General features: G+C 38.1%; 1 protein-coding gene across 9 annotated transcripts in view; it reads left to right on the top strand.

Moving 5' to 3' along the window:
• PIEZO2 (piezo type mechanosensitive ion channel component 2) overlaps positions 1 to 14,066 on the top strand; it is a 241,310-nt gene that overhangs the window by 159,029 nt on the left and 68,215 nt on the right. For 4 of the 9 annotated variants that reach the window (XM_072152252.1, XM_072152254.1, XM_072152247.1 and 1 more), the window contains 8 exons: positions 478 to 711; positions 1,019 to 1,133; positions 3,895 to 4,100; positions 5,161 to 5,309; positions 8,274 to 8,447; positions 9,604 to 9,645; positions 12,053 to 12,276; positions 13,603 to 13,763. In XM_072152252.1, the coding sequence (XP_072008353.1) occupies positions 478 to 711; positions 1,019 to 1,133; positions 3,895 to 4,100; positions 5,161 to 5,309; positions 8,274 to 8,447; positions 9,604 to 9,645; positions 12,053 to 12,276; positions 13,603 to 13,763 (1,305 nt within the window). Of the gene's footprint in view, positions 1 to 477; positions 712 to 1,018; positions 1,134 to 3,894; positions 4,101 to 5,160; positions 5,310 to 8,273; positions 8,448 to 9,603; positions 9,646 to 11,712; positions 11,746 to 12,052; positions 12,277 to 13,602; positions 13,764 to 14,066 lie in introns of all 9 variants that reach the window. The other 5 variants (XM_072152257.1, XM_072152253.1, XM_072152251.1 and 2 more) reach the window with 3 other exon arrangements.

Raw genomic sequence — 14,066 nt, 5'->3', positions numbered from 1 at the left:
AATTGTTCAACAGTTTATGTATGAATTAAGGTTCATTCATATGGCCGGACAAGACCAGGGAGAGCACAGGGTTTAAAGGAGGAAAGAGAGGGGTGAGTGCTATTCACCCTTCCTTGCTCCATAGTCAGATGACTACCATGACCAGGACCAGGAGCCAAAGACTTCTATTTTGGCCATGATCTAGCCACAATTGGTGCAGCCAGGTCACTGCCACAATTCTTGTCATGTAAATGTATCCATACAAATATGACTTACAAACACTTACTTACACTGGTTGGCATAGAAAAGATGCTTGGCTGAAACTGTGCCTATATTCAGTTTCCTGTTTTAAAATTCAAAAAATGAAGCAGTTCTCCAAATCCAACAAGATTAAATTAGAGTTTATTTCAAAACCAGTGACGTTTCAGTGTGCTACCACCTTTCTCCAGTTTCCTGATGTATGTATTTCTTTTTTCCCCTTTTTTCATTCCTCACTAGGCTTGGAGTATCACATACCACAGCTGGTTAACCTTTGTATTGTTAATCTGGTCTTGTGCTCTCTGGATGATACGTGATAGAAGGAAATATGCCATGCTTAGTTCACCCTTTATGGTCATCTATGGCAATTTACTGGTGACATTACAATACATTTGGAGCATATATTTGCCTACAGAACTTAAAGATATTTCAGGTCTTCTTGAGCGGAAGAATCCAGAAGAACTTGCATCAAAGGTGAACTGTTTGCACAATTATTATGAGTAACTTGAGATGCACTTTTCAAATCAAAGTTGTCATATCTCTGCTGCAATTAAATATTTTCATTCTCAAGCTAGAGCTCCACAGCAACATATTGCATAAGATGTGTTGCAATTATATGCAATATAGTCATCATCATTGTATGTTCCCTTGATCTTCATTGATCCTCATACATCTGACTTATACCCACAACAATTGGCATTTTGGCATAGAGATGTTCTACAATCTACAATAAAAAAAAGGCAGATATTAAACATTTCTCTTTTCTATTTACTGGACATAGATCCTTTTCAATGTTACATTTTGGCTTTTGCTGAGACAACACCTTACAGAGCAAAAAATTTTAAAGGCACAAGAAGCAACATTGTCAGAAATTAAAGTTGGAAGCCAAGATAAAGGTAAGGAATGCATTGCTCTTATCAAGTACAGATCAATTCATTAAGTAATTTAGAAAGTATTATTATCTACGGTAAGTCATGTTTATCCTCTAGGGAACTGCCCATAGTACATGTATGTCCTCAAGAGGTTAAGGCTATACAAAGTAGATTCACAGACTGAGCCCTTTCCATCCAGGGCAGGTGTCTGCTTTATTATACAGCAGACAGGCCGGCTGTAATAAAAGTTTTATTGCACTACATTGGGAACCTAAAAAGTAGTAAATAAATAATAAAAAAGATTAAAAATATTAAAATAGGTATTGCTGCATCCCAAAAGTCAGATCTATTGGAAAATATAGAAACGGTTATTCCCGGCATTAAACACATTACAAAAATTAGCGCTGAAATATCGTAATTGCTTTTGTAGAACACATAAAATGTAGAATAAAAATTGAACAAAAAATCGCAGTCTCCAAAATGGTAGCAATAAAAAAATCAGCTCTTCACAGAAAAAAAATTATTCCTTACATAGCTTCGTATACTGAAGTATGAAAAAGTGTAAACCTCAGAATAGGGCAGAATATTCAGAATCTATTAAAACAGTTTTTATTTTTTTAAATCTATTAAAACGTAATAAAACTTTGGTATCCCTGTGATAATACCAACCCAAAGATTACACCAGAGTTGTCATTTGAAGAAGAAAATGGTGCAAATGCATTTTTTCTACAATTACATTGCACTTGGATTTTTTTTCCAGCTTCCCATTACATCAGGGACAGTTTTAAACATAGTGGCACCCTGGGAAAGACTTGAGATAGGGGTCCTTAAAGGGGTTTTCCCATGAAGAAAAGTTTGGCCCTTTCCACAGAATAGGGCCTAACTTGCTGATCAGTGAAGGTCTCAGTGCTGAGACCCCCACAGATCACGAAAACGAGAGGTCCAATGGGATCCCACTTAACTCCGTCGAACCCCTTGTCGCTCCGTCAGACTAATGGAGCAGACGGCCACCTTCACTATTGCTACTATACCTACCTACTGCAGCTTAATAATGACCTAAGATGACTCCTCTATTCTACTGTTAAAGTAATACAATGATAAAAACATTATAAAAAGAGCCACAGGCATAAATGAACCTGTCGCTCTATCAGGGTGCTCCAGCTGAATTATATATAACAGACTAAGGGTACATTCAGACGAACATATGCTCACCCCTCCTCTCTCCATAGAGAAGCGACCGTCTGGTGCTGTAACTTGGCAAAATATAGGACGTGTTCTACATTTCTCTGTGTGCGGTCACGGTGTGGAGAGAAGCGTGTGCTCACTACACCATGGCCAGGCGCCATAGGTGTCAATGGGGACCAATATCTGGCTGCATATTGGCTGAGCCCTCTCCATGCAAGGTGAGCATTTGCTGCATATTTCAGCAAATGCCCGTTGGTAACACCCGTAAACGGTGCTGGTAAATTGGCGGTGGCACATGGGCGTGATGTGATGATGGGGAGCGACGGTCTATCTCCACCTTTTGTGTTTGGAAGACCCGAGGCTGTATTTTTTCTGGCCAATTGTTACAATTGTTTTTTCTGGCCAATTGTTACAATACACTGGCACTGACTGTAGTATGGCAGTGTATGGTAGCATCAATCAGACAACCTAGGGGGTCTGAAAAATAGTAAAAACATTTTTTTAAAAAGCCTAATAAAGTACTACTGAGCACGAAACGGCCCCGTTGCCAAGGCTTGCTCCTCCCTGTATGTGTTTTTTCGCTTGAATAAAGGACTCTACACTTTTCTATCAAGTGGGTGAGTGCCGTTACTATTTTCTATGCTTTGCTTAAGGACTACTGTGTTTATTAATTGAGCACCACCGTATGGTCATCCACCGCGGTCTCCGGTTCCAGGATTGCTCTGTGGTTTAATGTGTGTCGAGTGGTGATATTGCTTCGATGGAAGATACATTTGAATTTTTTTACACGGCATGGAATATTAAATAACATCAAGCCCTCATACTGCTCTTTACATGGAAAAATAAAAAAGTTATAGATTTTTGATTGTGGAGAGTGAAAATGAAAATGCAAAATCGAAAAAGGGCCATGGTGGGAAGGGGTTAACACCTCTAATGTACTATGGTTTGGGTTTATTGTATATATATACCTACAGAGTGGTATACAGTTATTTACATCATGACAAGCTGCCTGTGTTATAATAATCCGTCTGACTTATATACTTTTGCTGACACTGAGATTATCATTACATAATTGTAAACCAGGCACACTGACATACTTGTGTGTGCCCCCTCTAGCAGGATCTGCTCTTCTTTAAGCTTCTTATTCCCTGGTTTGTAACAAAAAAAGGCTTTAAAAATGATGCAAATGAGCCTGAGGGGCTCCAGGCTGCATTAACATTTATGGAGCCTGGAACCCCTCAGGCTCATTTAAATAATGCCTTTTTTGTATAAACCAGGGCATAAGAAGCTAAAAGAAGAGCAGATACTGCCAGAGGGGGCACACACCAGAATGTCAGTGTACTCAGTTTACAATTCTTCATCCTCGTGGTGGATGTCCTTTAAGGCATTAAAGTATATTATATAATCAGTAAGAGGAATCCCCAGAAGACTTTTAACAAAGTTTATATATGATTTGCTATGATCATTGGGTTATGCAGGATACCCATAAACCTACCACCTTTAAAGTGCCAATAATTTGAGAATTAATAACTTAATGGCTTATTTTTGTGATTTTTAAGATGTTGTTGTATATTTATTTATTATAATTTGGATTTTCTAGAAGAAGATGTACAAAAACCAGAAGATGAAGAAGAAGATGAAAATGATATTATGAAGGTGCTAGGGAACATGGTGATGGCAATGTTTGTGAAATATTGGATCTACGTCTGTGGAGGAATGTTCTTCTTTGTCAGCTTTGAGGGGAAAATAGTCATGTACAAAATCATCTACATGATGCTGTTCCTGTTCTGTGTGGCTTTGTATCAGGTATTATACATGTTACACAAACCTGCTCCCATTCTTTAGAAATCAATCCCAAATGTACCAGATGCATGCTGATCTATGCGAATTATCGGGGCTCAATAGTGTCAGAAAGTTTTTCTTATGGGGGATTTGCCAATTAAGGCTTCCTTGCAGGCAGGTGGAAACTTATAGTCGTTGATTCTCCACTGGGGGATTCTGGGAAATATGCAGATATGTTTTTCAGGATGAGATAAGGAACACATTGCCTTTTTAGCTACCTTGTAAGACAGCCCCCTCTTAACATCAAGTATGACTTTAAATAAGCCTAATAACATGAGGCTGGATTACAGCCAAACCAGTATATCTATTCCAAAAGGAACAGATTCCCAATGCTAGAAAGAGTATTTATATGCCTTTTTAAAACATATTTATGTTTTTATTATGGATTTTTGCAATTCTTAGCAATACTTCTAGGAGAGAATATTTCTGTGCATCCTTACAGCAGTGAATAGAGGCCATGGGGTTCATTACTAGAAAGCCACAGAGCAGTGATGGCGAACCTTTTAGAGACCGGGTGCCCAAACTACAACCAAATCCTACTTATATACCACGAAATGCCAACATGAGAACTTAAACAGTAACTTATTGCTCATTGTTCTTCCACAACATTCAATCGTTCAGCCTGGGTGTAAACAGAAGGGGTTCAGAGTGCCACCTCTGGCACCCGTGCCATAGGTTCGCCATCACTGCCATAGAGTATTCCTGTATTGCTGCACAGTATCTCTCTCTGTGTGAGCCACACAGCCTTAGTTGCCCTGTACACAAACTTGCTTGGCCTGTGGAAACAGAACTGCATGCAAGTCATATCTATTCCATGGACAGTGCAGAGCACAATGGACGGGAGTCCACTTTGATGCAAGGAGTCCACAGCATTTTCCTCGGTCCATGGGATCTGACCTGCACACAGATCAGATTCCACCAGCTGAGCGTGCTCGTGTGCAGGGCACCATACGAAAAATTTAAGAAAATCCTCACTAAGACATCTATTAAAATCTACTTCATTTATTTTCTTTAACATTTTTAGGTACATTATGAATGGTGGCGGCGGATTTTAAAATATTTCTGGATGTCTGTGGTAGTTTACACCATGTTGGTGCTTATCTTAATTTATACTTACCAATTTAAATCTTTCCCACCTCTCTGGATGAACATGACCGGATTGGATAAAGATAAGTACGTTTGTACTTTTTACTATCACTATGTTATAGAGTACGAAAGAGAGGTGGAGTGGCATTTGCTCAGGGTGGTGTTTAAACTTCTGCTGAAGCAGTGAGAAAACTGGTGTGGGACAGAAGAATTTCCGAAGGGTTGTTCACTGTTCTATAGTAAGAACACTTACCCACTTCTGTTGTCCCCTATTGCGGTTTATTGAAAATACTGACAACATAGTGGGGGAAAGAGGATGCGTCGGGAGGTTCCAATGTTTAAAACAGCAGTTGCTGTGCTCATTCACTTGACCCTTGTTTAACTTTTACTTTCATTAAACTGTTAATAGCAGTTGACAGAAGTGGGTGAGTGCAGTACTTCAGTAAAATGCCTTAAACAGTTTCATATTATATGTATGTCAAGGGAATTGATAGTATTGAAGTTTTCTACAGTTTGTTGAGACATTCTAGCAGAAAGAACAAGAATTTTTGCCATGTTTTGGTACTGAGTTTGTTTTTTAAATCTAATATATAATATGTATGTATACTTTGGGAAAACTGCAGTGAAGAGCAGGCTAGTCTTCCAACCCAAACACAGTGGGGCACATTTATTCAGGTCCTTGTGCCAGTTTTCTGTCAGACTTTGCAAATTCTTTTCAGTGCAAACGGCTTACACATGTACTGTATTTAAGAAGTGCTTGCGCCACATATGTTTCGCACATGACCCTTTTGTGTTGCATCTGTACCATTCTTCAAGCGACACAAATTTTGTCACTGAAATGGGAGTTCCGATGCAAAGTATGATTGTGCGCCAAATTTAACATGCAAAGTCTGACAGAAGTGTGTCGCACGCCCAATGTTAAGAGACCACCAAAAAAGTGCAGTTTGCACAGTTTTTAGTAAATGTGCCCCAGTACTATAATGATGCTGCAGTACTGGGCATATTTAAAACATGAAGAGGCCACAGCAATTGCTGAGACACCTAATATGTTCATTATGATAAATGAGGTCCTAGGTATTGACATCCTGTTGATCATTGATTGTATACCTTACTGCTACTCTATTCCATAACCTAATGTTAGTACATCACTAATTAAGTCCACTAAAAACCCAAAATTATAAATACTATAAATAGGATAGGGCCTAACTTGCTGAGCGGTGGGGGTCTCAGTGATGAGACCCCAACAGATCACGAGAACGGGCGCTTGCCAATCTCCGCCAGCTCCATAGAGATGAATGGAGCAAAACAGACATGCGCGGCCGTCTGACAGAAATACCTTGGACCCCTTCTGACCCTTAGTTTTTGCTTTTTACTGAGACCTTCACCGGTTAGCAGGTTAGGTCCTAACATGTTTGGTGGGAAAACCCCTTTAAGTAAAAAAAATGTATGTAACTATATCACAGTCACAAATTTGTTTCAATTGAGAGGCAAAACCAAGCTGATATGTGGTCAGCTACATTTGCTTTGTATTACACATTTTAAGGAGGATTTCCTGGCTAAAATGATTAATTACATGTCCATAGAATAGGTTCTTAATGCCAGATTAGTGAGGGACCAAATCCACTAACACCCACAGAAAATAAACAGAGAATGGAAGAGAAAGCACACTGTTCCCGGTTTATTGGCCAGATGGGCAAAATCCCCCAAAAATCCTAGCAATTTAGTTTGCAGTGACACATTTCAGCCACTATACAGAGAGTGGAGCTGTCTGCTTACATTCCCTTTCTCTGTTTGTCAGCAGCTAGGAACCGTTAATCTTTGGGGGTTCTGGATGTTAGATGCTTATCAATTTGACATTAGGATTAGTCCCGAATATTACATTTGTGGAATTTTATTGTCTGGATCTCTGTTGGTTACCATGTTGAACTTTCATTCCCTCTGTTATTCTTGTTCTTATAATGCAGTAGAACAGATTAAATAAATAGTAGTATTGTTACTTTGTCTTTGTAAGTGAGTTCCAAATTTACAAAGACTAAGAAAATACATGGTGTTCTTGGGCTTTCAGATTTTTTTCCACTGATTCATTAAATTAAAAGGATAAGTCTAATGTCGAGAATTCAACCAAAGTCATATGTGGTCTAATATTTTGCATGGCATGTGTAAATTTCATGTGTCAGTGGATAGTGTTTATGCTGACCATTAAACACCAATAACAATCAATTCTTAATGGGCAATTAAAGGGGTATTCCCACGTAGACAAGATTCTTAAATATACTAAAGTTAACAAAATAACACATTCTCTAATTGAATGTTATTAACAAAAATACAACATTTCACAGATACATTTTCCATCCCTTCTCTATCAGCCCTGGTGTTTGCAGAAGAATTTTACAATCCTACCGTAAATCTTTGATCAGACAATTTCCTATTGCATATCTTGCATTGCAGGAGAGAGTGGTAATAGGAAGACAGCACAGTACAAACACAGACACTTCCTGGTTCAGCTGTGCTTCTAGCAGCATGGTGAGGACACAGGAGCAGCTTCTCTACAAACAAGATGAGCTCCGGATCCCAGGGGAGGGAGTGACATAGCAGTGCTGACTCTGCTTTATTGTTTAGATAAGGCAGCAGAGCTCATTGTGTTATTGTGTCTTATGTCAATCTCATATCTTATTTTCTATGTGTCAGATAACAATAGAATCTTCATAAGTTAAATAAAAGTGTAGCTAAACCTGTATCCTGATAATCTAAGCACATTGTCACCACACAGCATCTCATTGCACAGAGGAATCATGAAGTGTCTGCTTAGAGATCACTGAGCAGTAGTACCTAAAACAGCAATAAAACTGAGTAAAACTGTAAAGTAAGAGGGTCAAAATTATCTTTATTGTGTAAACATGACTTGGAGATTAAAATTTGAGAACTTTCTTTCGTGGGGAAACCCCATTAACTGATGTTTTACCCTGTCATTGTCTTGCAGAAATGTGATGTTTATTGCCAATTTAGGTCATCATTTTTTGGAGCTAACCTGACACCTTGCTTTTTTTTCAGGCTAGCAGATCTTGGTTTAGAAACCTTTACTCTGACTGACCTGTTCACGCGTATATTTATCCCAACTTCTTTTTTGTTGGTGTGTATATTACACCTTCATTACTTTCATGACCATTTTCTGCAGCTCACTGACCTAAAGGCTGTAACCAGCAAACAGGACAACACAATTTACAGGTTGGTAATAATGTACTGTACATACAGATACATACTGTAACATTTTCTTGACTAAACTCTTTACTGTTTAACTTTGCACTAAATAGTTTTACTCTTTTATCCTGTTGGGCAAAAGAGAAGTGGAATTAAAAATGGGTGCTCACCTTTCCCCATTCCTCCATTTCCAGATCTGGCCAGTCCTCAGTTTACTCTCCCCAGCTGAAGTGAGCAGCTCTGTTACATTTGCCACCAATCCACTACCACGGCAGTCACGAACCTCAGCAAAAACAGTATTCAACTGGCAGTAAAACGCTGTTTTCTCTAAGCGCTATGCAGAGGCCTTTGATTGGCTGCCGCAGTGACCTGACCTGATCTGATAAGACAACTGACATCACCTGGAAAAAAGCGGCCAGGAGGGGGGAAAAGTGTGCACCACTTCTTTATTCCCCCACACTTGTTTTATATTAATCAAATGTCATTGTTTCTGAAAATACAAAATACCCGAAACACATGAAATGTAAACTGTGTTGTGTTTTATCAATATTTTATACCTCTTTAGAGAATATCTTGTTTAATTCATAGTATGAAGTGTTTGATGCAAACAGATCATGAATACCATGTTGATGTTCTTATCGTCTAGTAGGATTCCGTAGAAGGGGTCCTTAGCCAATCCCTTTAGAGATCTGATGCGCAATAGGGGCCCTCACTCATTTGCCAAAACGTTTGGTATTTTGTTATGTGGGATCTGTGGATCCTTATATACAATAACTGAAAGTGAACAGTTCTCTTAACATCCTGTCTGAAGATAATTTTCTCACTGCTGTTTCCTAACAATAGCAGTACAAGACTAATTGTCAAATGACTGATGAGAATTATATTATATGGTTTAGCTAATTTACATTATCATTGATGCTAAGTGATGCACTTATTATATTTTGTGTTGACGCCTACTTGTGAGACTAACATATGGAGCCATCAATCTCTTTAGAATTTTTTTTATGTTTTGCTTTCATGTACATAGTCAGCCCCGAGTGTTATTTCATCTCTAATTTTTCTAACTACCATTGTACCATGCATCTTGTCCAGTTCTATTTCATCTTATTTAACAGCTTTCCTTCTCTCTCTCAACTCATATTTCCATTGCATGCTTTCTTATGCCTCCATCTCCAACTCGTAGCCATGCCAAAGTTAATGGTCGTGTTTACCTAATAATAAATAGGTAGGTACTTTAAAGCCAGCTGCAGTGGACAACTGCTACAAAGGAAAAAAAAAGCAAAAGTGCATGTTGTTGAAAATCTATTTCATGATTGACTTACATGATGAAATATATTAATAAAGTGAAATAATTTTGTGTGACCATGTCACTGTTAGCTGGGAACCAACTACAATTTTTACAATAAATTTTGAAGTCTAAGTCAATTCAGTTTCAACTTTTAAAGGCGCAGTTCAACCCACCCTCAGTTGTTTCTATTGGCTTAATTCTGTTATTTATAAAAGCAAAATTAACACATTGCTCTTCTTGCTGTTGTTAACAACAGATGAGTGACAGATAGGATACTTATATGCAAGTCAGTGGGAACAAAAGGTAAACAGAAGGGCTTCTGCTTAGCATAAGTTTTAGATCTATTTTTTCCTCTTCCAAAATGAGCAATGGACACCACTTGCAATGGTGTGACTTACAATACATGTGAAGCCTATGTAAATGTATTCTTCCTTTGAGATAACATTATATTTTGGCTACAGCCACAAAAAATGCTATTTTCTTCCATGTGCTATTGGTTTTTTTTTTGAGCGGAAGGTACAAAAAATTGTCTGACATATACATTTTAATGGACCCATGAACATGACAGTGTTTTTCACGGATTCATATGGAGGCTGTTGAAAATTCATAGCAGGTTATATTCCTATTTCTAGTGATGAGCAGACCCAAACTGAAAGTTCTGGTCCCGGGTTTAGGGACCAGTTTGTGCAGACATTACATTAAAATGTATACATGTAAAAACTAAAACACATTGGGGCAGATTCTGTCCTGTCGCGATCCAGCGGCGCCTTCTCTGTGGAGGATTCGGGTCTTCCGGCAATTCACTAAGGTAGTGCGCCCGATGTCCACCAGGTGTCGCTGCGCTGAAGTCCGTCGGAGTTCACTGGAGTTCACGCTCCATTGCTGGGTGCAGGTAAGCGTGTGTCGAGTGACACTCTTTTTTTCCGAATCTGCGCGGGTTTGCTGACGGCCACGCCCCCAATTTCCGTCATGTGCATGCCGGTGCCAATGCGCCACAATCCGATCGCGTGCACCAAAAACCCGGGGCAATTCAGGCAAAATCGTCGAAAAATGGTAATATTCGGGTAACACGACGGAAAAAACGCGATTCGGGCCCTTAGTAAATGACCCCCATTATATGATCTTAACAAATGGTAAGCAAGAGTAACTTTGTCCATTTTCTATATGTATTTGGCTAAACCAGGAGTGGATTCTCAAGGAAGATCAATTATAACGGAACTGTTTAAACTTAAGATTCTTAGCTACAAAGAGTTAAACACTGATAAAAGATAAAATGCCACAACACATAAATATGAGAAAAGATTTATGACACTTTAAACAAGAGATAAAAAAAGGTTTATTTATAAACTCTTTACCAACTCATGATGCACATATTGTTCTTTTCGGTTTTGATAACTCCCATTTTGCTTTTTCATGTTTTATTTTAATTGTCACCCAAGAAAATATATTTTCAAAGCATCAAATGATGAAAGCAGAAACTCTATATAAAACATATTTTTTAAATCAACTATTACATGTGCATTCTTAAAATCTCTGTGATATCAATTCAGTTGAACGAGGATGAATCTGTTTGCTATGCGGAGCTTATCAGATCAGTTGACTTTAAAATTCAGATATCAGAGAAAAGGGAAAAATACAAAAGGATTTATGTTTTGTCATTGTGCATGAAGTAGATACAATGAGGTATATAAACAATACTAGACGGTGCATACAGTTTAAAAATGTATTTGCTTATGAACATGTATAACTTAGAATGCCATGTGGAGAAATAAGGACACGTGTATAGGATGTGTTGCACAGTCATATTCCTGCATGTAACAGTATGCAAGCTCTTTAATCTGTTTAGTATATGATTCAATATGCATGTTCTAATTATAACTATTCTAATAGAATGCGTCACTCAATCTTGGCTTGCTGCATGCATTACCATTATAAGGAAGCAACCCTTTACCTTTCCAATTCTCATATTCGTTTTCTCTTTCTGTTTTAATTGCTCTTGAGCAGCATCAAGAAAAAAATTCCAATTCACCAAAATGAGTAAGTGCTGTGAAGCCATGAAATGCGCCAATACCACGCTGTCATTTCATGCTTCTGTCTCTTAAACTCTGACTATTTCTCCCATGGGGAAAATATCAAGTTTAAGTGTTACTACTACTCTGAGTACCACTTTGAAATTTAAAACCATCCATCAATGAGCCATACCATTCTTTGTTTTATTCCCTTATAGGACTGCCAACACAGAAATCTGTATACGTTGTTTTTTTTGTCACTTTTTGTTTGGCCAAGATTAAATCTCTCAGGATGCATGAAAAATGGCAAACTAACATACATTTTTAACACACAGATTGGTTCACCCAGAGGGAAGTTTACCCGATATAACCATGATGAACTTAACTACAGAGTCTGAAATGTTGTCAGAGAAGGAGGAAAAGCAGTTGGAGATGTATGGACAACAGAAAGGTCAGGATTCAGGAGATGAATGGGAGAAAAGAGATGACAAAAGTGGAGGAGGAACTGATAATGAAGAGGAAGAGGAAGATGAAGAATCAGAAGAGGAGGAAACAACAGGTATTTAATTAATAATTGAGAAATCTATTAGAAGCTGTTAAACATTTGTTTAATATCTTCCTAATAAATGCATGTAATTACTAGATTGGAAATAATGTAATTAAATACCTTTGAACAATTGGATTCCAGCTAAACCCATGGATAGCTAAAAAGTCCAGGAGTCAAACTGGCCAGTCCAGGTAGGATTGCTTTTACAGTACTGTGGGATGACATGGATATAATCAGACAGCACAGCTAACCGAGATCATGCAAAACAAATTATGCTGAACCTTGAAGTGGAGAATACATGAGAATAACGGGATCGCTGGGCCATTAGTTAAAGGGGTTGTCCAACTATTATAAAAATTTAGCAGCCGGGCTGGGTAGGGCTTTTTAACTAAATAAAACTTTATTCACCTGCTCCTGCACTCTGATCTGTCAGAGCAGTACCCCTAATTATTTGCAAGGGCATGGAAGCTCCACATTTGGTACATGGAAATAATTGCATATATAATGCTAGGCCCACACCATAAACTCAACTGAATATAAGCACAAAAGAGCTGGTGTGTAATCAAGAACCCAAGAAAAATATCAGAACATATTGGTAGAAAATGATCTTTATTAAGTCACATCTCTAAAAGCAATTAAAATAGCACTGCACAGTGTGCTCAAACATGGTTCTGGTAACAATACACTATTAAACCCAAAACCCTCCTCACCCACATTAAAAATAATAGTGGTGAGACTGACCAAAAGTAAATGACCATCTATCAACTTCTGGTTGGTCTGGCACGCCCATCCATCTTCTGTACCAGCCCTGTTTCAGGCGCTGGTACAGGAGATGGGTGGGCGTGCCAGGCTACCTGGAAGTTCTCGGAGAAGAGTTTCTGGGCCCCTGTAAACAAACAGGGGCATGGCTCTAACGGAGCATGGCAGGGGACAATGGAAGCACCAGAGCAGTAAGTAGGAGTAAAGTTTTTTTTTTCTTTAAGAACCCTCTCCAGCCAGGCTGCTAAATTTTTATAGTCAGACATCCCCTTTAAATCTGATTTAGCACACATAAAATAACAGCAGGGTAAAATCACCTAACCCTATTAGTGTGAAGATTCAGATAAGCCTTGAAAGTCTGATGTAACACAAGGGTCTGTTCACATCAGTTTTTTTCATTAGTTATTAGATGTGGAGCCTACACAGAGGTAAGGTGTAGTGAAAATATTTGAACCTGTTCTCTGTGTCCAATCACTCTTTGTTTTGACTTACAGTAAGTAATGCAAACAAATATTAAACTAACTAACTAAGTTGTGAATTGGTGAAAAATAATAACATTTTTTAATTCTTTTTATTTAGATTCCAGAAATAAATGGCATTTAGTCATTGACCGTTTAACAGTCCTTTTTCTAAAGTTTCTGGAATACTTCCATAAGTTGCAAGTATTTGCGTGGTGGTTTCTGGAACTTCACATAATAAAAATAGTCACCTCCTACATCATATGGGTGACATTAAGAGAGGTATATTTATTATGTCATTTATTTTACAAATATTCAGCACATATGAATTTTCTGTGTCTTGACTACTTTATTATTGAAATATTTTTCCTTCACCTTTACAAAGACAGGAATTCTCTTATTGGTCATTTCATTTTGAGCATGACCTCATTCTCAAGGAACATATTTTGAGCAACATATGAGCTTTTTGTTATTTGAAAAGTCATGCTTTTACCAGTAATAAGCCATAGTTAAATCTAAATGTCTCAGCAGGCATGGTAACATTGGCTGGCAGATGTATTACAGTACTGTGTGCCATTAATAATT

Source organism: Engystomops pustulosus, chromosome 5 (genome assembly GCF_040894005.1).
Source record: "Engystomops pustulosus chromosome 5, aEngPut4.maternal, whole genome shotgun sequence".
NCBI lineage: Eukaryota > Metazoa > Chordata > Amphibia > Anura > Leptodactylidae > Engystomops > Engystomops pustulosus.
Note: the sequence above shows the minus strand (reverse complement) of the source record. Positions and strands in the feature narration are given on the sequence as shown.